Raw genomic sequence first — 25,807 nt, forward strand, 5'->3', positions numbered from 1 at the left:
AAATCTGATCATTTAACATGACTTCTATAATGTCATTTAAAAATACACACAGAAATCCATAATCACTTAACTAAATTTCAGCACTTAACGGGCCAAACTTAATTTCCCTATTAGAAACCACACCTGCTTTTAACTGGAGAGTTTCTGTCTGTGCCATCATACTGTATGAAAGCACTTGGCTGCCTCAGTGGTGATCATATCAGACCGTGTTAATGGTTTTGTTAATGGTACAGCTCTTCATCAGGCTGGAGGAACTGGACATCTCTGGAAAATGCAGACTTCCAGTCAGCATGTGCTAAAAATGATTTACTCATGATATGAATGATTGGACACGAGGAGCTGATTACATTATGTTCATGAGGGATTCTAAAAGAGTCACTAGCTTTCCAGTGACAAACACACAGGAACCTGCAGGATCTCTGCTCAGGCTCCTCCTACATGTTGATTGTAGGAAACAAACTGACCTCACCTCAGTTCTTCCATAATTTTATTAAAGCCTGGAGGCATGATTCACATATAACAGAGTACTCTGAGCATCAAAGTACCCTGAACAGAAGCAGTTTATCCTGAACATTATTTTGTCCTGTTGTGTCTTCCTCCAGAGAGCGTTTGTGGCTTTTCTTCACATTTTGTTCACGAGAGCTCAAGGTTGCAGATGGATTTGTGTGTTTAAAAGGGGTCATCCCAACATAGTGATTGAAAATAATGAATATTAAATTGCTGGGAACTCTTTGTACCTTATAAGATACATTGTTTTGTGACAAGATGTTATTTGAGGCATTTACTCTGCCGTCACCGCCGGGTTTCCATATATTGATTATGTTTGGGCAGGCTGCCGAAGTAAATTTACAACCACTCAAGCAAATTCATACTATTTCAGTTGTTGAGAACCTGAAAATGACCTGGAATCATTCTTTATCAGAAACGGTAAAACATAAACAAATCATATAACAACAGCAACCTGCACCCATCACTCTGTCAATCCACATATCGATCTGTTGCTTGCTTTTTGGTGGTTTGCCAATCACTTAAATGGAGGAAAAGAACATAAAGCGATCATTAGCTGCCTGTTATTCATTGGCAATGAGGCTTCAGTAAACTGATCATATTCTGTGTCGACTCCTTCATGGAGTCAGAGAGATTAGTATCTGACTTAAGTAAAAGTTATGTTGGATGTGTGTTTTTGCCCTTGATGAATTTTCAATTGTGGTATATACTATTTATGTATGTAGTAAGATTTATATATACACCACATATGTCTTTGGTAATTTACAATAGTAAATCTCATTACAAGTAATTTATTCAAGTTGAGAGAAATTAAAAATATTTGGAAATGCAAGTAATTTATTTAAAGAATAAAAAATATTTTAAATTCATATTATTCTTATAAAACATTACCACTACTTAAATAGTCATAAGTAATCATTTACTTCCAACATTTTGAGTGTTTTCAACTTACTTGGTTTTACAGTTTATTTCAAACCCTCAGACTTTTTATAAAATAGATTTTGTACCAACAGAATTGTAGGTAAATCTAATTCTACATATACATAAACTTTGTCATGTATACTCGATGCAGTTATTCACATTTCATATTTAAAGCTACTTCAAAAGAGACTTGAGGCACATACAGGACAGATTTTGTGAACAAGTGAACAAAAATCTAAGTTATTACAAAAATGATGTTTTTTATTCTTTTTACTACTTAACAGTTGCATGGAAATATTCAAAATTGTGTATTTAGTGTATTTGAAATATCTATACTTGACAGATTCCACAGTGAGATATGTGCAAGAAGGAGTCAGTCCATCTTATCATTCACCAAGAGGAGTGTTGACGCCACATTCCCTCTGATTTACTGTAGCTGCAGCAGCCTCAGCAACAATACAGCCGTTGCTCCTTCCTGCACTTTAAAACATTACATCTCATCTATTCATACCCCTTTGTTGGTCCTGTTATTGCCTTCTTTGTCATGGCTCTAAATGGTCCCAGCTTTGTGTTTCCGGCCCTTTGAGGTTGTCTCTGTACAATATACGACAGTTAATGGTTAAAGTTTGGCCCCACAATGTCAGACTGCATCTTACAAGCTTAGTTTTCACATGGTGGTTTTGTCCTGAAAAATCAGTTGGGTGACAATGTTTTTTGTAACAATCACTGATGTATGGAGAGGGTTCGGATGCTGAACTGACTCAGAATCTGTGAAAAAGTGCTTCAGTTATTTGAAGCAACTGAATATATGGCATCTTTTTCTTCCTCAGACCTTTTATTTGTGAGTAGGTGGTTTTGGTTGATTTTACGTTTCAAGAATAGCTGGCATGTCTGTCCGGTTAAAAGATGTGAAGCCAACACCCTCGACAGCTCAGTGAGAGACGTGTCCAGTCAGATCATGGACGGCTTCGTTTTGATGTCCAAGTGAAAATGAGATCTGTCAGTCATCTATTGAGCGACTTGGCAGGAGAGACATGAGTCCTGAGTAATTCCTTATTGAGCCTGACCAGACGACACTGAGAGGAGACACACTTTGTCCAAACAACAACTCAAAAAGCCAGATCCAGCTGAACCAAATGCAAAAGAATCATTCTAATTGATAAGGAAAAATATGTACATTTTTTGGCATTGTTTTTATTTTTGTTTATGTGAAGGAGGAAGAAACACTTACTACACTAACTGATCATGAATTATCTACCTCGTCTCTGTAGCTCCTCTTTGACTTGCTGACTGGATGCTTTTAAAGTGTGTTGGTGAGAAAGTGTCTGTACATGCCGGCCGGTTATTTGCAGTAACCTTTAATCTGTTAACAGGATCACAGACCACATTTAGTAAATCAGTGTCAGTTGTTAATGCAGAGTTGAGAGTGGTGCTGTAAGAGGTCTGCAGTGCACTGTGTGTCTGTGTTGTCTCTTTGCCTCAACACGTTCTCCTGTTAGTGCCGTGTCTCTGAGTGTCTTCACATGAGTTCAGAGGAAAATAAGAAAGTCACACCTTGTCAGATTTTCATCTGCACTTTTCCCTTTATTTTATTTTTATTTTTTCCCTTTTCACACCCTGACCTGTGATCATTGAGTGACGATCAGAGTTTAGTGGGTCATTTCACTTAACCTGTTATTTTGAATGTCCTCAGATGTCTTCAAAGAGACATCTGAGGACATTGTGTCTCCGTGAATTCTCTCATCGCAGTGTCAGTAAAATCTACTTTCTCTGCAATGGATCAGTGAAGGTAGAATTTACTTCAACAAATAATTGGATAAGGCAGAGATGTAGTTTTTAGCGTGTTTGCTTGGTTTGAAGTTGTCTCCTGCATGTAGCAACTGGCTCAGGAGGTAGAGAGGGTGGTCCACTAACTAGAAGGTCGGTGGTCCGATCCCCTGCACCTCCAATCTGTATTCTGACGTGTCCTTTGGCAAGACACTGAAGCTCATCAGTAACTGATCTGTTAGCTTTGACCTGTCAAGATTTTCAATAAATTAACATTCTATATATAACCTGTTAATTAGTTGCCTGGAAGGTATAGTTTGTTACTTTGTTATGGACAAGGCTGAGCTAACCAGCTGCTGTTTGGACACGAATGAGAGTGGTATCAATCTTCTCATCTTAATAAGTTTTAAGGATTTTACAGAATGTCAAATATCAATGAAGAGGAACTACGGAAAAATATTGATTATAGCTAAACTGACCTTTGAGAATGATTCTTAGATATATATTTGTATTTCAGTTAGACTCAATCAAGCTGCATCAAATTCTCACACTCATAGATATCAGTTGCTTAAATGGGCCTGACTATTTTCATGAATCCATGAAAGATCTGTGAATATGGATAACTTATGGATACGTTCTTTTGACAAGCTGACTGAGACACATAAGCGGCCGTCAGACGTGCACTCTTGATAATCTCTTGACATTCTCAAGAGGGTCTTGTATATGTGAACGTAAATATTTGTGAGAATGTGAGAGGTCCCGCACTTTCTCCAGAGTTTCTCCTGCCAGCCCCGTAGTAAATACTGACACCTGGATTAAAAGCCAAAATAAAAGGATTACCAATATTAAACAGTGAAAAAGCAGCGCCCCACGTGTAGAAGACCCAGAGAAAGATGTCAAGAGAGCTTTCGGTAAAAAGGGCTGATGTCAATGTGCTGTAAACAAATACATGAGATCTCCACAGCGAAATGGATCCGTACATTCTGCCTCTCTCTGCTGCACCACCTCTCTTCTGAATGCGGTGGAAATTTCTGTGTTGGGAACTCGTCTGAACAAAGAATCGCCTGATATGTTGGTCATGTGTGAGAGGCAATGTTTGGACAATTTCCGGACCCAATTCTGCAGACATTTGCACAGTTGAAAAATCGACTTTTCACAACCCTCTTCTGTACTGGATTTCTCTACTCTTTAATCTCCGCAATAAGTTAATATCCGCCAATTTATCCACCAGCTGGTTTGTTTGGTCAAGCTCTAATGTTGATCTATGGTTTATATGTACTTTACCACCTGAGTTTTAACAAGTTGATTGGCTTTTGTGTCTAAGCCACAGATTAGTTCACAGTACAGTGGTCAAAGTTTTATTACAAAGACAAGAGCTCTGTATTTAACTTGTATTGCTTTTTTTTAATTATACATATATGTACATATATTATTTCTATTTATTTATCTATCTATGGATAGAACAGTTCAACTCAAACCTATTTACAAGATTTTGAACAACCATCACACACTTTAATAACATCTGTCTTTCAATCATGTTAATAATGTTAGAGATTTTTTAGGAGCCAAATCAATGTAAAGGAGATTGATGACTGTTACCATTAGGGTTCTCTCCCTTTAGATGAGGAGTGCATAGAGGTGTTGGTGGCACGTGTTCAAAGAGACAGAGTCACACAAGGTGTTGGCCCGTTATAGCCCGTGTGGGCGAGCTGCAGAGCCTGTTGTCTTGGAGATGAGAATATTAATATATTTTTGACTTAACTTGCTCCGCTCCTTTATTTTTAGCTCCAACATTAAGATCGCTCTGTGTCTTTTCCATTCTGTTGTTATTTTTAATAATCATTGTTAGGTGGGTGTTCATGTTACACAAGTTTACTCTAAGAACAAACTGCAATATTTTTGTACTTATGAAGAATCCCTGGCTGTGACCCCACAGAGACTCTGTCCAGGCATATAAAGCACCTTAAGCTTTTAAGCAGATCATCCCGGCATTGTGGTTCTGTATTTATTCAGCAAAGACACTATGAGTCAGATGGAAGAAAAATCCATTATGTGCTTTAACACCCATCCTTGTTGGCACTTTAACATTATCCACCTTCTGCATGGAGAAAGTGTTACCCTTAAAAACATCACACTATAGATGTTCTCTCCGATTTATATTGAAGGGCTGAGGCTTCAGCTCCTCAGACTGTAAGAAGAACTCAGCTAGAAATACTGGAGTCGCCTAAACACAACATGCTCAGTTTCACACCGTGCCGGAACAGTCATGAGTGTTGCGATTAGCGGGTTGGGACCCGACAGGAATATATATCCTCTGTGCAGCAGAATCCTTCATCACTCTTAACAAGATGGTAAAAATGTAGTTTTTATCTGAAGGAACAACCAGATTCCCGTTGAAAACGACTGAGGGAAGAACATTCGATTTATACTGTAAGATCAAATTAGTTTTAGGTTGTAGAGCTTTGAGAGAAAATGCTGTGAGAGCTGAAATGATTCCTAACTGGCATGTTTTAGGGAGCTTTTACAACTACCCAATTCATTCAGGACCTTCAGACCTTTCGAGGTGTGAATGGTGCTAAATGGACACAAATTTGGTCTGGGGGGGTCTCAGTCTGGATAAAACAAACCATTTAAGGTTGTTTGCAGTGCAACATTTCTGGTGGATAGTTCGGACTTTTGGACCAGGTGCAGGAAGTTGTGGCAGGATTAATATTAAGATTCCTTCATTGGTCCCACAGACATTCACACACACTTCATGCCATGGGTGAAATGTGTCCTCTGCTTTTGACCCATCCGTGTGAACACAGCACACAGGATACAACACACAGTGAACACACAGAGCAGTGGGCAGTCATGGACGGCAGAAGAAGTTGAATCAGCTCACAAGATTGCTTTCAGTCTTTGCCTTTGAAAATAAAATGTTTGCATGACAGAAACATTCATCTTGGTGGAACCAGGTTATTAGTTTTCTCCATTCAAATGGAAAAAAAATTTTTTTCTATGGACTTTATTCAAAAGCTTCACATGCTATTTAAATACTTAAACAGTGTGAATAGTTTGACATATTTGGAGGGAAAACAATCAAAGATTGACATGACCCATTGAGGCTTTAGGCTTCACTGCATCTAACCAAGCAGCATAAACTGCTTAATGCATAGCTATTAAAAACATTAAATAATCTTACTTGTTGCTCTTGTATTTTTGTCCATTTTTCATTCATATATGAATGGATTTCCAATTCTATCATTGTGCACTCCCCCCCCCCCCCCCCGAAAAATATATTTTGAATTTAGACAGGAGACATTCTATTTAACCCATGATCTTAGATTGAACACCTTTCATAATGAAGTTTTCTCTTGATCTCTCTATACAACAAAAATAGCTCACCTGCAACTCTTCTCTCATAACATAGCTCCTACCAGTAGCCTGTTTTAATGTGGTTGAAGGAAGGAAGTCATGTAATGACTGGTTTGTTAAATGCTGCGTGGGAGGATGCTGTGACCAAAATGGATGAAACACGTTGTTTGTAAAACACCTACAGTACACTTTGGAATCCTATGGCAACAGTCAGCTGTCTCATGGAGTGATGAAACCCCTCCCTCTTGTGTGGTGTAAGTGCTATTCCTGTATTCCCAGCAGATATTGTGGTGTTGACTTGACATAGACGATGTTTGACTGGCACAAAGTAACCATGTATGAGAATGAGAATGTGAACTCTCAGAGCTGAAGATGACATGACAGTGTCGTCCTCCCACTGGGCCTCATTTACTCACTGGTGCTGAGAACAAACCTCTTTCTGTCTCTTGTGGTCTTCATATCTGACAACAAACAACAGCACCCTTCAGTGCCAAACACAAAAAAGACACACAAGAACATCTGCAGGTATCTTCACATTCTTCTTTTGTGGCCAATCGCTCCACTGTATGCTGAAAGCTTTTGTTATCTGATATAGCCATAGCATATCATGGGATTTTACAGTCTGTCACTCTCTGGTCTATGGTCTGCACCGGAGGTTCAATTGCAACATAGCTGCTCCATAATTCAAATTTTTTTTGGGTGGAAACACATTTTAGCATTTTACAAGACTCCGCAGTTGCCTTAGCCAATTAGCATGAACTTTTCATTCAGCTTTGGAATCATTGGCTCACTCAGTAGCAGTGTGGCTACTGGCAGACAAGTCCTGGCCAATCATTTTCAAGCAACGGTACAGCAAAGCCGTTATAACCTGACAATCACTATTAGTTTGCTGATATGCATTTGCCAACACTTTGTCACCACTTCCCCCTCCGAAACCTCCTCCATATGTGTATACGTCTTTGTGTTGAGTTGTTTTTGATGATAATTATCTTTTATTGAATAGGTATTAGATCTTTCAGTAGAATTTGTCTTGATTGACCCAAATGTATACATCAGACAAGGATGGGCAGAGCAGAAAATAATATTTAATTAAATCAGCAGGTTAACAGTCTCTTTTTGCAATTAGAAAGGCACAAAAAACTCTGAACTGACAAAGTCAAAGGGAAATCTTCTTGTTGTGTCCAAAGAGCTGGTGACACCGATCATGGAAATCCTGGAAAGATCAGACCATCTCATATCAGCCCACAAAGCCAGATGAGGCAGCCCTAGAATTGAGACACAGCTCTAATAGCCAAGACATAGACAATAAAGGAAAGTTGCTTCAAAATAAAACAGAAAATAAAGTTAAGAACAACTAAATACAAGAACAAGAAAAGTTTCCCCAAAACAGTCTTTCAAGAACAACAATCTAATCGAAGTCCACAAAGACATAACCAAAGAAAACGACTGAACTGAAGCATTGCAAAAGTACTTAGTCCACAAGAGTTATTGTTCAGGGACAGGATGGTGCTAAGTGCCTCCAACAGGTTTTTCCTGCCAAGTTGTATATATATTATATATATTTTGTTGATTCAGCTTTTACTATTTGTTGATATTGATTTGAACTGGTTCAACTAGCCACAATATTCAAACAAGCTTATTAATTAAAATATAAATCATATTGTGACCATTGCATTCAGAATTTATTCTAAATGCAAATGTAATTTTATAACCAGGAAAACAAAGTGTGACTGGTAATTTTGGCGGAATATGTATGTATTAAGGAGATCAGAATATCGGCAGTGGCAGATCAAGGAATTGTCTAAATCAGGGAACCACAATTTACAAAGACGAGCCAATTATATGTTCAACATTCATGAACCATTCCTGATTCAGTAAGGTTCACATTTAAGTCCTTCCATACTGTTAGCTCTATAGTTTTTAGAGAAGCCAAAACATCATTGAATACATTTAATATCATTCATTGTTCAATCACATTGTGTTCCTCAAATAATTAGACAACTGTCATGTGTATATATCAGATTAGCCAGTGCCTTTCATTTAAAAAGTTACAGATATCCAGATATCCAGTGTGATTGTCAGAGGAAAGCTCCCTGTGTACCAACATTAATCTCCCTGTAGAGAAATAAACTGAGGCATGGTTCAAGCCCTGTGGGACCCTGCAGGTATTACAGGGTACTGCAGTGGAGCAGGAGGTTGCATTGTTTGTGTCCATCGAGACAGTGTTGTTTTTGAGCTGCTAATGTTTATGGCAGGGAAGGACAACAGCTGAGGAGAGATGTGAAGATGTAAAAGAGACAGAAATAGTTGCGGTCCAGACATTGAGTGAGAGGGCTGCTCCTCTACATGAGCTCCATCTCTGTAGAGTAAGAGCTGTTGTGTAAAGCTGATTCACCCCACCCACACCTCTGCTGTGAGGGGGTGGGAGCGTAATGAGGGCATCTTCTGTTCACAGGAGGTCACAGAGAGTTGGGAGGGTGAAGGCATTTCTGCAGAGAATAAAAAAAGTAAAACAGCCAGGTCTGAAGCCATGCAGGGATATTCTGGAAAGACACTCAGGATATACTCACTACTCACTCTGATGTATTGGAAAGATGTCTGTGGCCCACGTCTGTGGTCAGATGCACCGTTTTCTTCTTCGTTTCATTTCTCTTAACTGGCAGCTTCAGTATAAAGGACATTACTTGAGGTAACTTTTAACATGTTCTTTTATATCATAATATTTTATATTATATTGCCAGTCGTATCACATTGGTAGTACAGTCCATATACGATACATCAGTGTCAGCAGTTTCTGACATGAAGAACAACACAGACCAGCTTGTACTAATTATTAGTTCAGTGATGAAAAAAAAGACATATGGATTTTTATGTCCAAGGAAATCCGGGTATTTTTCGAAACCACTTCATTATAAATATACCGTCGCACCAGAGAATTGAAATGTAGGCATTTTTAGTGCCGCCAAGTTTTTTGTTTATTTCTTGAGACCTGCTTATTTATTTAAGAGAACATTAGTCAGCAGAACAAGGCCGAGCAAAGTGAGCTAGTAAAGAGGCCCATTAATGGCCTGGAAAAGCTTTTGTGTTTGATGGATACTGTTGTAAATTATTAAAATAGGTTCATATCATAGCACATATGGCTGATAATATACCATAGTATCTATCTTTCTTTCTATCTATCTATCTATCTATCTATCTATCTATCTATCTATCTATCTATCTATCTATCTATCTATCTATCTATCTATCTATCTATCTATCTATCTATCTGTCTGTCTGTCTGTCTGTCTGTCTGTCTGTCTGTCTGTCTGTCTGTCTGTCTGTCTGTCTGTCTGTCTGTCTGTCTGTCTGTCTGTCTGTCTGTCTGTCTGTCTGTCTGTCTGTCTGTCTGTCTGTCTGTCTGTCTGTCTGTCTGTCTGTCTGTCTGTCTGTCTGTCTGTCTGTCTGTCTGTCTGTCTGTCTGTCTGTCTGTCTGTCTGTCTGTCTGTCTGTCTGTCTGTCTGTCTGTCTGTCTGTCTGTCTGTCTGTCTGTCTGTCTGTCTGTCTGTCATCTATCCATCCCTCCCTCCATCCATCGCTCCATCCATCCATCCATCGCTCCATCCATCCCTGCACACAGAACAGCAGAGAAGGATTTTGTCATTGACGCAGGTCTTGAAATACGTTTGCTGTCGACAGACTGATGAGAATCGGAGTTAAATATTGTCTTTGTTTTAAAAATCCATCCTAAACTGTGGGCTGAAAAAAAACATTCAGTTCAGACAGTGTGGGCTACAATGGCCTCGAGAAATAAATATCACTGACTCATGTTTAACTGCAAGTAAAGCCACCTGACTTATTGTTTTGCTTCCAACAGGACTACACACTGACCATGTACTTCCAGCAGTACTGGAGAGATAAGAGACTGGCCTATTCAGGGATTCCTCTCAACCTGACACTGGACAACAGAGTAGCAGATCAGCTCTGGGTCCCTGACACCTATTTCCTCAATGATAAGAAGTCCTTTGTGCATGGTGTGACCGTAAAGAACCGTATGATTCGGCTCCACCCAGATGGCACTGTTCTTTACGGCCTCAGGTGAGCACTGCTGTTGTCAACTTCTCCAACAGTGGCCCAATGAGAAATATTTATTTATTTATTTATTTATTCAAAATTATTCAATGGGTTTTGTTTGTTTGATTCAATTTTACTTTTTGTCATTGGCTTTAAATGGCAATTTGTTAGGATAAAAAATAATAATATTTGAACTGATCCTCCTTTGTTGGCCTTGCTTTATATGTAAGGTAACCAGTTTCCTTAAATTCTACTGAGTATATACAATTATTCGGTTAAGTAAGTCGACCTCTGTTGGTTTTGTTCTGGTTCAGAATCACGACGACAGCAGCCTGCATGATGGATCTGAGGAGATACCCACTGGACGAACAGAACTGCACCCTGGAAATTGAGAGTTGTAAGTTTTAGCTCCACGTCTTGTGCTTCGTAAAGAAATACAGCGGACAGCTCTACTTTTTCATCACTTACAAATATGAACCGCACTGTAATTGTCGTAAAAAGTTCTCACACTCCTCATCTCGCGGAGACAGAAACTGCACCGACTGCTGAATTGCTTTCGATTTATTTAGACGTCGTATCTCAGGGAGATTGCTTGCTTCACCCTCTCCTTCAAAGCCACTTGGTCTATACAGAGAGGTTTTAACCAGACAGTGGAGCAGCACAGTAGAGAATGGTCATAATTTGTCCAACTTCATAAATCTTGATGATATGTCTCTCTGTGCTGCCGTTAACTCTGCATGGATGCAAGGATTCCATGCGTTTTGGTATGTGTGTCTGCCGGCAGGGACACAAAGCCCTGTAAAGATTTACATCTGAAGCAGCACTTGTCCATGTGATTCTAAGGTTTTCTTGTAAATCAACCGCAGCTACAGTAGACAGAAAACATGATTAATACTACAAAATGAGGCGACTATAATTTCAGAGCTATTTCACTCATAAGAATCACGTCTCACCTCGTCATCTATGTCTCTCTTTGCAGATGGTTACACAACAGATGATATAGAGTTCTACTGGAAAGGAGGAGACACTGCAGTGACGGGGGTGACGCGCATCGAGCTGCCTCAGTTCTCCATAGTGGACTACAAACTGGTGTCGAGGAATGTGGTCTTTTCCACAGGTAAGTGAAGAGTCATCCTGGAAGAGGGCAGAAATCCAAATAATGCTATTCAGTTCACACATAACTGTTTATATTTCTCATCAAATCCATGAGATAGCATCTTGCGGAGCACTTTTGCCTCTTTTGCTTAAATATTTCAAACTGAAATCCCACTGCATCAATGTTCGTGTTCAATTCCATGCCCTTAAAGCGGCAGGAAATGTTACATTTCTAGCATTTCTCCATCCCATGAAATAATTTATTAAGAGTTCATTGCTTCAAAACTCAGCAGTTCTGCTTCAGGGGTGTTTTTATGTCATTTGAAAAGCTCTGAAATAAGATCTAAAATAAGTAACTTTGCTCATTTCATTGATAACATCCAATGTAACTCACTTCAATTGTGGCAGTGTTTGTGTTGTGTGACTTTTGCATTTGTGTTGTGTTGTAGTAGAAAACTAGTTTTCTTGTGGTATTCCATCAGTCCTAGTCAGAAGCTGAGAGGGAAAAGTCTCTAAGGTTTTTCCTGAAGGTGCCCAAATGTCAGCAGATCTCCTGTGTTTTGTTTTCCTGCAAGAGTGTATACATTCTTAATTAAAGGATTTTTCATCATATCATGGCCTCTCACACTAGAACACAAGAACTGGGAATAATTATTGAGAGGCATGTCTGTGGAGGGATAGGAGGCAATTATCCCTTTGTTTCTTCAAGCTCCTGATAAAGGAAAGGTGGCTGTACTTACAGCGGTGTAATGTATTCATGAAGCAGAAAGCACAAATGATTCTCCTGTAAAACAAAACCTCAGAGGCACCAAAACGGTGATTATTCCCACTGCTGAATTAGTGACAAGGAGAATGGATATTTTAACTGAACATTCTGTGGGGGATGATACTGAGAGAGCTGATTACAAGTCTGTAATATTTAACATTTTCTATTTACAATGGCATGATTGGGTACACATTTACAAAACACAGATGACAACACTCACATATTCATACTGTAATTGTTAAATTCCGACACTACAGCTGCAGCAGGTTAGATATTAGCTTTGCATTATGACTGGGAGCTAGCCTGGCTCTGTCAGAAGGAATCAACATTTAACATCTCATCATTAAATCACATTATATTTATTATAAGAATTAGAAGTCCTTTATTAGTCCCACAATACAGGAAATAGACTTTATATAAAGGTGGACAACATGACAACTCCCCAAAAGTGAAGCCAAAGCGTCTTGACCGCCTCCTGGTGGCATGCTGCAGTATCGGTCATAGTCCCTGTCTCCTCCATGTTGGCAGAGAAGACATGGGGCCAGCTGAAAAGTCATAATAAAGAAATCATTTCAGGTAGTTCGTATCACACTGATGTTTGATAAAGTGTTAACTATTCCAGTAAATTTGTTTCATTAGTAATTTAGTTTAAAGAGTAAATTGTCATGATTGAAAGCTGAGGCTGACTTGTGATTGTTCGGCTGGTCCCCTGGTTGCTACTCCGCAGACTGGCTCCACATTACATCATCAATAGTGGGCTGTGGAAGAAAGTGGAAACACGTGATCTATCTTTATATCCAATTTATGAAACAGACATTATAATAATAATATCTAACTATTCCTTAATGCAATGTCCTAATATTGATAGCTGCATAACCTGTCTGTGTGGTCATGTTTTGCTCTGTACTGTATATTGTGGTCCTTGCGCACAGATATCTCAAGTCTAAATTGTATCAGATGATTTGCATTTCAGGCCACACTTTCTAAGGTGATGAAACCATTTCATGAGACCATTGCCACATAAATCATAACAATATTCTTGAATTAAAGGTTTAAGCTGTGTCCCTGTTCACATTGGACTTGTTTTCCTGCAGGTGCCTACCCTCGACTGTCTCTGAGCTTCAAGCTGAAGCGAAACATCGGATACTTCATCCTACAGACGTACATGCCCTCCATCCTCATCACCATCCTGTCTTGGGTGTCTTTCTGGATAAATTATGATGCCTCGGCTGCCAGAGTTGCATTAGGTATGATGTGTCCAGTAGATTGACCTCAGGTCTGTGGTTTCACCTTCAGATAGACTGTTGTATTTTATGGTTTGAGTGTATGGTTCGTGAACAGTGACAATCTAGGATATCTGATATCGACAGATACTAGGATATCCAACAAGTCAAAATTATTTTCTTAAAAAACTTAAAACTAACAGAACAATTATTCCTATCAAATTAAAATATTTATCTTAGAAAAAAAGGAGACATTAATATAGCATGGCACTATAGTGTTCTTGATAGACAAAACTTGATTTGCAGTCTTACTGCTGCCGTGTGCACAGGCTGAAAAATATTGAAGAAACTGTTTTGCACCAAGAAAATATAAATTTTCTTGAACACAGACTTTTCAATGATCCATCTTAAAAGTGTATGTTTGATATGGGGCTTTAGTTATTTATTGCTAAGGAATCCTGAATGGATTTTAAAAAAAGGGATTGAATAACTATGGTCTACGGGGCCTGTGAAAATAAAAGAAGCCTTGACTGAAGACAACTATTGACTATCTGTTGTATATCTGGTACTATTCAGTTCAAATGTCTTTAAAGAAGTGTCAAGGCAGCGGGTAGCAGGCCTTTAGGTGCTGAACGTTTTCTGTCTATGCTGCATAGGTGGTGGAAATATGCCAAATTAACTATACAGAGGTCTGATGTGAGAGGGAGAGGCTACACAGTAATTCTGCCTGAGATGGAGTTACAGACTGTTTTATCTGTGAAAAAAGGTGCAAAGTCACTGGGGTGTGGCAACATGTGTTAACAACTATGCTTTACTATATCATAAAATTGATTATTGGGCTTAATGCTGATACTAAAATGAGGTAGTTAGAATAACTTTCTGATACCATTACACTAATAATATGTATATCATATATTATATTGATATTTTACAGTTTAATCATACAATGTATGTATGCTTTATTTTGAATAAATATTAAAAAAAATAAAAAACACACATCTAACCACATATCTAGACCTCAAATTTTGAAATATAAGTAAAATGTTAACAAACTGCACATCTTCTCTACAGTTTATTCAGTAAAATAAAAGTTTTCATATCGGCAAACATAAATGCAGATGCCAACATTTCATGGGCCAACCAATAAAGTGGTTGGGTTCTATTAATAAATAATACCAAGCTTTTATTCTTTCTTAATTGCTCTAACTCCACATTTCTCTTCAGTTTGTGATTTGATAATCTCTCCTCACAAACCACAGATTTGATGGTACTTTGCTGCAGTTGTGAACCATCGCTGTCACACAGGTCATAAAGAACAGATTAAAAATAGGAGATAGACATAAAAGAAAGAGATGACATTTAAGTGGGAGGTAATGAGATGCTCTGAATGGATGGCTACACAGCAGAAAATGTGACTTTTGTTTCATGGACCATGCCTATGATTGATGGCCTTTCCTCGTCCTCTGAGGCATTGCAGTGTGGATAAAGCGTCTGCTGTGAGCTCATGTCAAGCTCATGAAGTTTACCATACTGTGACCTGACAGGATGATGGGTTAGACCTTGTTGGCAAACACAGATCATAACAAGGGGATGGGACCTTTTCCAATAGTTAGTGGAATCACAGAGGTATTGAGAAATTGCTTTTTAGGCCTCAGATTAGTGCACTGGTGGTGGTTAAAGCAGTACTAGTGAATATGTTATATTTACAATAGATCACATTATGATGTGTCATGTGAAAGGTGTAGCTAATAATCACAAATTCAAAGAGATGCATCACATTGTTATAATTTTACATCTGGTTCCAATTCAAAGCTTGAACTTTAAAAAATTGTCCTGCTGTCATAAATGGATTAGTAGAAAAATATTAAAATAACTCAAATTATTTTATAAGAAATTATGGCTTTGGAACTAAAACTCTGTGACCCATCCCTGGGTCATGGGCATGGCAGGAAAAGATTGTGATATGACATAACATGCTAGTGGTGAATTATTCCCACGTTAGTCATATGTTGAGATAAATAAGAAACAAAAATAAAACAGAATGAAAAATTATACATACTGAAAGTACAATTACGTTTGTGCTTCGAGTCTGTTTGAGTCAGATGCTCAATGGTGAAATAGGAGAGTGACTACTCGCACTTTCCACAGGCCTCTGGGACTGAAACAGATCTGAGGTTCAGTTCGCTGGAAAACACCCGACTTCCTCTCTACTGCATTGATCTCTGCTGAAATATTTGCCTTAATGGAAATCCTCATTCATCATCTGTGCACTCAAGCGAGAAAGAGCAGCTTCCTGCAGCATTCCTTAAACATCAGCTGTGATAAGAAGGATGAGGCTGATTATACAGAAGCACCTCTCCAGGGTCAGACCTGTTCAGGGGACACACTCCTCTGGTTGAACTGCTGTAACACCTCCTCCTTTAGAAAACCACTGTCTGAGACAATGCAAGATCAATGCAATTTAGAAACCATTTACACTTAGTGTATTATCCAAATCCAAATTCAATTATCTTTATATGATTTGCTCCAGGTTTCATTCCTCTCCACCATTATGGTGGCATGAATATCTCCATAACTAGGCTGCATATGTAGGTATATCTATGAGGCTTATGTTAGATAAGTGGGAATTTATGTTTAATGTGGGACATTAAGAGTTCATACTGTATATTTACTTAGTTTCTCACTGGTCTATAGATTTATATCAGGTAATTGACCATTTGCTGAATGGTTTCTCATCTCTAGCAGGCAAACAATTAGTTTGGTAGATTTATTGTAGCTGGCTAATAAAGCTAACAACAGATAAGAAGGTAAGAACCTAGTTAACAGGTTAATATGCATATCATACACCTGTTTAAAAAACTGTGCTAAAGCTGTTTTATTTCCAGGCCAAATTGTAGCATCCTCATGAGGTTATGATCCATGTTGAAGAGAGATTCCCAAACTTTTCAGCCCCAGACTAAAATAGCCATGCCAGAGACATGTGACCCCCATGTGCCCAAAGGATATTGATTTGACCAAGTTCACAAAACCAAAAGGCAGTTTTATTTTTTTTTACATGGTTATATTTAGATGTTACTTGTAATTTTTTTACTTTTGGAACAATTATGGCTAAAATATGATTTTGAGAATTGTATTTTATATGTATATGTATTTGATTTCTAGATTTTTAGGATGTGTGCTAACCAACGTGGTATACTGTTTTTTGAAGTTCCCAAATTTTAGAGCAGGACAGAGCTACTAACATTACCTTACATTCTTCTAGCATTCAGGTGGTTCTAAATCAGAATCAGAAGGTATTTATTGCCAAGTAGGTGTACACCTACCTGAAATTTGCTCTGGTTATTGGTGCATCCAATGAACATTAAAACACAATAAATACAACACACATAAGAAAAACAATAAAAAACAATACTAGGGAGGTACAGCATATATGATGAATGAATGAGCTTTTTTTTAAGATAACCTACAACCCCACAAACTAATTGATGTCCTCCTTGACACTAGACATGCTGATACCTGGGGTGTATGTTATACTTTACTTTTCGTTTCATGTATTGATTTGGATTGCGAACAAAACACCTACCTATAAACTCTTTAAATGCCCACGGCAGCCTAATGCACATCACTTTAACATAGAGTTGTTATAAATCATGGTTGAGAGGATATTTATCCTGAATGCATTTAGGGACTTTCTAAAGTAAAAAAAAATGACAAACCAAAGAGATGTAGCATTGATGGTAAATACAGTCTGTCCCTGTCTGTTTCAACTGATAACCAGCACATAATCAGTTTGCTCTCTAGGACAGAGATGATCCACAAAGCACAGAAGAGTCTGTCCCGTGGTCTGCAGCCTTTGGTTTAACTAAACATGTGGAGGAGACAATGGGCTGATCCATGATGATGATGGTCTCTCACCTAATGGTGGATTACAGAAAGAATAATCAGTTTTGGTTGCTTGCTGTTGATTTGGATTTTTTTCTAAATGTGATACACCTTTAATAGAATGTTTCAAACAAATGTTATAGATTCTTTATTTAGATATTTAGGGTTCTTTATGAAAAATTGATTACTTTTACACGTTGATATACCTTTATGTCATTTCTAAATAAAATACATTTTCTTAATATGTTGAGCTAATATGTAAAACATATATTGGAAAAGGTCGCGGAAGTCAAAATGGTAAAAAATTTCCTAGATTTCCAAAATTCACCCTATGGCATTATCAGTTCTTTACCCGCCCATGTACTAGTATCACTGATGTGATGTCAGGGGTAAAATCCACAGTACTGCACTGAAATTGATTGAGGGTTTGTTGAGAAACCATCTCCTCTGAGCTCCAAGAGGCTTTAGATTCTTGTTCTTGCCTCTGATATGCAGAAATCGATGCCATGTACCTACAGCTCTCTTGACACCCACACATACAGTACAGTGCAACAGTTTTCGTCTAATTATGTAAGCCTGACAGAAATAGACACACTGTCCAGGCTGGCGACATCCAGGAGACTAAAAACAAAACACATTTGTTAGTGATTATGCACAATATCAAGAGCGTTACGACACTGCGGTTCATTTAGCTGCTGTATTTGCTGAGTCTTTTCTGAGCTGTAAACCATGTAGTGGAGCAGTTTCATCTAAAGAAAGGAGAAGGTTCATAACCAGGTTGGAGAGAATTGTATCTGCAGCAGATGAAAGTGACTCATATGTCTCATGTTTAGACCTTGACATACAAATAAAGTTCTTCTCTCTTAATGAGTTAATATAATTCTAATGAGTAAACCTTAATTTTAGGGATTGGGCCATGACAATTTATTCCACTCCTCTAATTATATTTAAATATGAGGTTACAGAGACTTGTTTCCTTTGCATGCTGTTCTTCTCACACAGAGTCTTATCAGCAGCAACGTGACCTGTGTGCCTTTAGACTGACTGCTTAGTAAATCATTTGATTTCACATCCCAGCAGCTGGTGTCCACTCTGCTCTGACTGGCACATCACTGATATCATCCGACAGAGGTTGATTCAAACAGGGTTGTCCAACCAGAATACAATCTACTTTGTTGTGTTAACTTTCATAAATGATTAGGATTTCAGCATTAAGTAGGTACAGTGTTAGTATTTTACTCAGAGATCAGTTGTAGATCATATATCCTGTGGATATATCAGGATTATATCTCCCTATCACAGCTTAGTTTTGGCTATTCTTTTTTTTTATTTTGTCTTTTGAACATCTCCCAACTTTATGTATTGTAGCTGTAGCAGAATAGTATAACTGGAAAAAATACCATTTTAATAGACATTTACATAAATTCACCTTTACCTTCACCTTTATACCTATACATCTGCATAATGGGGAGAGGCGGTGGACTAGTTGCAGAAACTTGGACTATGGGCAGAAAAGGTCTCTGGTTCGTCTCTGGTTCGACTCCACGGAGAAACAACAAAAAGACGAACCTGGATTGATCTGTCCAAAAAAAAAGAGGATTCTCCCTACCCTGTCTAGTGCCCCTGAGCAAGGCACCTTACTCCCCCAACTTCTGCTCCCCGGGCGCCGTACATGGCTGCCCACTGCTCTGTGTGTCCTGCACCAGATGGGTTAAAAGCAGAGGTTAAATTTCCCTCCTTGCATGAGTGTGCTTGTGCATGTCTGTGCATGTGTTTGGGACAAATAAATGTCTCTTATCTGTATCTTAATCGTATATTAATGGCTAAGACATAAATCTTTGTGCATATAAAAATGTGTCATATAGCAAAGTTCACTGGCGCTCAGGCTCTTACATGACAGAACAAAAGAATCTGTACCTAAATATTTAAGATTACTTTTTCTTTCAGGGATCACCACTGTCCTGACCATGACAACCATCAACACCCATTTAAGAGAGACTCTGCCCAAGATCCCATATGTCAAAGCCATCGACATGTACCTGATGGGCTGCTTCGTGTTCGTCTTCCTGGCTCTGCTGGAATATGCCTTTGTCAACTACATCTTCTTTGGGAGAGGTCCTCAGATGCAGAAGAAGCTGGCAGAGAAGGCACAGAAGGTCATAAATGAGCGCAACAAATTAGACAGGCCCAAGGTGAGGAAACCAGTCACACTTCATTTCACACGAGTTACACAAGCAATGTCAACCTGTATGATGATGAGGATGATGAGATCAATAGCAATATTTGTGGTATATAGATATTCAGTATATTGTGCAAATTAAATTAAATGAAGCTTGGTTTTCCATGAAAGAGTATTGTCAGAGGTGTAAGGAATTTATTGACAACCAACTCATTTAGTGCAGATTATCTTTTTATACTGTAACATGGCCAGCAGCTTCTAGATACAGAAGTCCTGTAAATAATTACATTATATCTTAACTACGATGTCAACAGCAATGATTATTTTTCAAGCATTGAAATGAAGATACAATTTGCATTGGAGTCTTTTCCTATATCGTTCAAATTTAGGTGGATATAATTAAAATTAGATTAAATCATTTCCAAGTCTCTGTCGCATCCGAGCCTGACTGGTCCTCATAGCATCCTCTCTCAGACCAGAACACAGCTCAGACAAAGGCGTGTGTTTTTGTTTTTCCTGGATAGTCTTCCATTCTGGAAGGAGGCAATTGCAAGTCTTCATCTGTTAAACTGTCCAATCAGGTACAAGGGCGTCATCCCTCACAACGGGTGAGTGTCTGTCACTTCCTGTTGTGTCATATCTGTGAAACCTCAAGCCAAACTTCGCTGCTGCAGGGCAAAGTTTGACCTCCTCGTGTGACGGAGGAACGTGCTTTATCCCCAGCAGCCATGTCCGTCATCATCACCATCACAAATTCCTGTACGTTGCCTTTTCCTCTGTGGTGATTTACCTTGGTATTGTCCTCATGTTTCACCTGCTTTCTAATTATGCAAACCAAAATGTTATTCTTAGATACATGTAGATGTCTGCATTGTTGTGTAATACTGCAGGAGTCATCAACCTCTCTACTTCGTAATTGTTGGCAGGGCTGCTCAATACTGAGAATCATTATCACTGCAATATTAACTTGAAAAGTCATTTAATATATCCTATACAGTAAATTATTAAACTAAGAAAATCACTTCATAATGAAGAATTGTATTCTTCACTCTACTGATTATGGAGCATTTTGGGTAATGACATCTACACTGAACTCAATGAACTCAAATAAAACAAAACTGAACATGAACTAGAAACTCATACCTAGAAAGACACTCAGAGACACTTCATACCTCTATCAAGACATAAAGCAATGAAAATGTACGAAAACGCAACATCTCACAATGTTAGAGAGTAGAAAATCCTAGATCAGCCCCCAAATCCAGATCTGCACCAAAATGTTGTATTCCTCCTTTGAATATGACCCACCGCTCCAGTTGAGTTGTTTTTGCATAATCCTGCAATGAGACATACAAATGCAGACTAAAACATCCTCATTATCATAATTATGATAACATAACTTGTATGTAAACAAATTAACATAATATTTTTTCCCGAAATTAAAAAATGTGGGTCCTGGACTTACCTTTAATTCTACAATAACTCTTATCATGTATTAAATATTTATCCAAGATCAATCCACCACTAGCAATGACATGCTAGATTTATATGTATTTCATTAATATATTACTGTCTACTACTACTGTCTTTCCATTAGTACCTGCAGTCTTCGTAGGTATATTCAAGATCAGCAATGTCAATTTTTTTAATATTCCTTTTATGTTTCACATTGTTTTGACCAGGAATTGGAGCGTCTACAAGAGGTTCAGTAGATCCCTCAGTGAAAATGAATTATGTCAAATGTTTAAATAAGTGAGAAGAAGGACGGTCAGACTTCTGTTGGGTTGTCTAAATGATCTTTAAATAAATGTCAAATATCAATTTTCCCCTCAGCATGTCATTACTAAATATGTAACAAATATTAATGTGGAAGTGCAGGTTTTTCTGTGAGAAATAAGACAGAATGTGACTTTAACTGGTTTATAAAGCTGTTCAGGCATCATGTGAAGTATTTATATGAATTTATACCAATATTGCTTGTTTTGTTTCCTGTCATGTGCTGCTCTTCAAGGGATCAGTGGAAAGTTTTATTCTGGATTGACCTTTAGATGGCACAGATACATATAAATGATTTGTACTGAGAGTGTGAGGACGCATGTTGGTCGTCATTAGTTTGCACCGAAGTGGGACCAGGGTAGGAAAATAAATATTCACTTTGTCACTTCCTCTCATGGATTGTGACCATATTTATTTATGTGTACACCTTGTGCCTCTACTTTGCCACATGGGTCTGAATGATTTATTTGTTTTCGTGTGGGAAGAAATAGCTGTCATGACACTAGTATTAGAGCCATCCAGTCCTTGAGCTGATTTGTGAGAAGTGATTTAACTTTGGGACAGGAACCCTGCTTTTGAAGGCCGCTCTCTCTGTTTCCAGGTTGTAATCTATCAGCCTGCAATGAGACGCCGGCCCCGGGGCCTGACGTATGCTGCACATGTGTCATCAGTCACTGAAGCCTTAGCTCACAGCCCATTTTTAACGCTGCTCCTGTCTGTTGTGCCCAGGTCGACTCCCAGGGGAACATTTTGCTGACAACCTTGGAGATCCACAACGAGATGGGAGGGAATGAGGTCACAACCACCGTGAGCGAGACTCACAACTCTTCCTCCATGATGTTTGACAACACGGGGGTCCAGTACAGGAAGCCGAGTGGGCCACGGGAGCCGGGCCGCCTCAGTCTTGACAGAAGCGCACATCTAAAGAAGACCCGTCTGCGGAGACGATCCTCGCAGCTCAAAATCAAAATCCCCGACCTCACCGATGTGAACGCCATCGACAGATGGTCTCGGATAATATTCCCCTTCACCTTCTCCCTCTTCAACCTAATCTACTGGCTTTATTATGTCAATTAATGCACTGATGTTTTTTAAACCAAGCTCAGCCTCATTCTTGTTTTTGAATGAGAGATAACATTATGGTGTGACCCTAATGAACTTTTTTTTACACAGCAGGGCAGACTTTGATCAGAGAACTGTCACTCAGGCAGTGTGCGCATATACCATCACCACGAGGATTTATCTACAGAATGTGTATGAATGTGAATGACACTGCTCTGTTCTGACTCATGTGGAGACCTGGGACATTGTACAGTATCTCATGGGTTGAAGCACAGACTCTTATTTATATTGTTTTAGGTCAGTTATAAAAACTGTACCCATAATTTCAGTTTAAAATGTGGTCACTTTGTTACAACATATTGCGACTGACAAAACAACTGACGATGATTCATTGTATTATTACATAACATGATTCCCTTGTTATAATGGTATACACACACAGGCCAAACTCTGAGTTTATGATCTGGACACGATTTGCACCGACACCAGACTTGAAGGAATGGTTGTAAATTGTGATAATATGCTTTTGTTTGCTAAGAATAAGTGTAGCAAGATAAATATCACTCTTATTATGATTTTACAATTGATATCAAGTTATCCACAGTAGGGGGCGACAGAAAAGCACTTTCCCCCCCAAATTATTTTCCCCCCAGTTATTCCTTTAAATTGCCTTGCAGTTGATACCACCAACTGTTGCTGTTTTTAAAGGTCCACACGTTATAACCTAAAACCACAGGGGGCCTTGTGGAAATCCATACCAGCATTTTATAAAAGCCATTATTCTGTCATTCACTGCCTCTATTTAAAATAAAATTTTAACCTACTGTTGGAAATGGGCTCAGTCTTGCTGGAGTTTGATGAGCAGATTGACACCACTCTCATGTTTGTCTGTTGAGTATAAAGATAGATGTAAGCATAGCTTAGCTTAGCTTAAAGACTGGAAACAATTGGAAACAGCGAGCCTGTAATCCAAACCGATTGTGTCTTTACAGCCGGTTACATGCTATAGCAATTTCTTGGTTGGACAAAACTGGTAATTTTAATTTGTTTGTATGTTTAGATTAAACTGAGATGTTGTTAAGATGTTAAGTATTAATAAGTGAGCTTTAGGGCTTCTGGTAAGTGGATTCCACCATTGGATCTTTTTGTTTCTAGACTTTATGTTAAGCTACGCTAAGAGGTGCTAAACTTGGCTAACTGGTTTTCAGGCTAATCTAGCACGTGGATGGCATCAATTTTCTCATCTAACATTCAGCCAGAAAGTGAATGAAAATATTTCCCAAAATATCAAACTATTTCTTCAACATTTGCAATTACCCATTAAATATTATTTATTTAAAATTAAAATTCATATACAAACCAACAGATGAAAAATGTCTCACATGTCAGCAGAAAAAGGTGCCCATCCTCATGTAGTAAAGGATTACATTATCTTATCAGTTTACAATATTTATTTTTTCGTCATTGTGCTTTTAGGACTGCTGTCATATTTTTATTGAATAAGTTATTCAATACACCATATCTCACATGTCGACCCTTCTTTCTGTCAGACTGCTTGTTGTATTTGGGAATGAGTGCAGATCACTGTTGCAGATCTCATGTCAGGCTTTCTCCTCACGCTCACATTTCTTGACCCTCTCTGGAGTTTGATGTACATACTGTAACTGCACATTTTCGTTCAGCTCACATTCATTACATGGCTATGTTGTCAACAATGTTTTCGCTCAGTGAATTCTGGACTTTCTGTTTTGTTTTGTTGGTCTTTACTCAACATTATCATTTCCTTTTTCTGTTGTAAATATAAAACACAATATCGCAGCTTGTGATTATTTCTATTTTTTCTTGGAGGAGGAAGTAGATGATGTGAAATACTGCAAGTGGAGGAATTGGGAGCTATAAGCAGTACCCCGTCTCCAAAGCAACGACACCTCTCGCAACGCACCATCTGCACCACTTGGTTGAGCGACTTGCAGCGCGTAGGAGTGACACCACCTGTCAGCAGTCCACTCAGCTTAGCGCACCTGCTTGACAGAGCCCAACATTCCATAACAAATCAAACAAAAACACATAACTAATGTGCAGCACTTCCAAAGAGTGTGAAGATTGAAATATTAACTGTACTTGAATTCCATTGGTTTCCTAAATGGCCAAAAAAAACCCACTTCAACTGCTGTTCGTTTTTTTTACTTATCTATACTGGTAATTGTACTGACTTGACAAAAGCCTAATGTGTGTGTCATTTTAGTAAACCCTCAATTGTTTAGTATTTATAAGCATTAAGTTAACTCTTAATAAAGTTTTTTCCTTGACAATACAAAAGAACTGTAACTGGTTTAGTAGTAATTATCAGGGCTACCCCCAAATAGTTTGACAAACATTTTGTCATTGAGCATTTTAATTGCCAAGTTTTTATTGGTTTGTTGATCAAAGGAAAAAAGAATCAAACTGTACAGGAGGTGACTGCACTCAGTTACTGACAGACATTAACACAGCCGGTCACTGTGGTTATTAGCTCGTAATTATACATGGAAAGTGTGGGATCGTTTCGAGAGAGTGAAGACCTCTGGAGGCAAACTTTCACCTTTAGTTTTTTTTACATAAGACATGGCTTGTCTGAAGCATGTAAGTAGCCCAACATTAGCCACTTAGCATGGCAGCTTACAGGAAAACTAGCCTTGAGAGATAAATATGCCCCATCATCACATTCATAACCATTACCAGCCAATAGTCTGCAAGTCTATTAGTTAGTTAGTTAGCAATGTTTTGACATGGTTAACATTTCGCTACATTACAGAAAAACACAAAGTTGTTATATTGAGCCTTTAAAACGTACATTTCACAAACACACACAAAGCATTGTTGTGATATTTAACCTTTAGATGATAAATAAAACCCTATGGTGCCGTGGTACTCAAAGAAATATCAGGGAACAACTAACCCAACTTCTTGGGTTTCATCCTTTCAGGACCATGAATGTCAGCGCAAAAGTTAATGGTCCAAATATTTGTTTAGATATTTCCTTCTCGAACAATATCTCAGACGAATGTAAGCAAAACAACTTTAATATCGTTTGTTTGTTATCTTTCACCGCAGTGTATATCATAGAGGTAATTTTACCTGCCAAAAACACACAAAGACACAATAAAAGTCTGAGGACATTTTAAAGGACTGTTAAGACGTGGGTTTTGAGGGTTAGGGTTAGAATTAAGTTTAAGTTAG

The 25,807-nt window shown here is 38.4% G+C and overlaps 1 protein-coding gene across 5 annotated transcripts in view; it reads left to right on the forward strand.

Annotated features, from left to right (window-relative positions):
- gabrb3 (gamma-aminobutyric acid type A receptor subunit beta3) overlaps window positions 1-22,603 on the forward strand; it is a 46,208-nt gene extending 23,605 nt beyond the window's left edge. For 2 of the 5 annotated variants that reach the window (XM_061077762.1, XM_061077766.1), the window contains 6 exons: window positions 10,409-10,629; window positions 10,920-11,002; window positions 11,585-11,722; window positions 13,561-13,713; window positions 19,519-19,763; window positions 22,256-22,603. In XM_061077762.1, the coding sequence (XP_060933745.1) occupies window positions 10,409-10,629; window positions 10,920-11,002; window positions 11,585-11,722; window positions 13,561-13,713; window positions 19,519-19,763; window positions 22,256-22,603 (1,188 nt within the window). Of the gene's footprint in view, window positions 1-10,408; window positions 10,630-10,919; window positions 11,003-11,584; window positions 11,723-13,560; window positions 13,714-19,518; window positions 19,875-20,274; window positions 20,359-22,255 lie in introns of all 5 variants that reach the window. The other 3 variants (XM_061077764.1, XM_061077765.1, XM_061077763.1) reach the window with 3 other exon arrangements.
- The last annotated feature ends 3,204 nt before the right edge of the window (window positions 22,604-25,807 follow it).

Source organism: Limanda limanda, chromosome 9 (assembly GCF_963576545.1).
Source record: "Limanda limanda chromosome 9, fLimLim1.1, whole genome shotgun sequence".
NCBI classification, from domain to species: Eukaryota; Metazoa; Chordata; class Actinopteri; order Pleuronectiformes; family Pleuronectidae; genus Limanda; species Limanda limanda.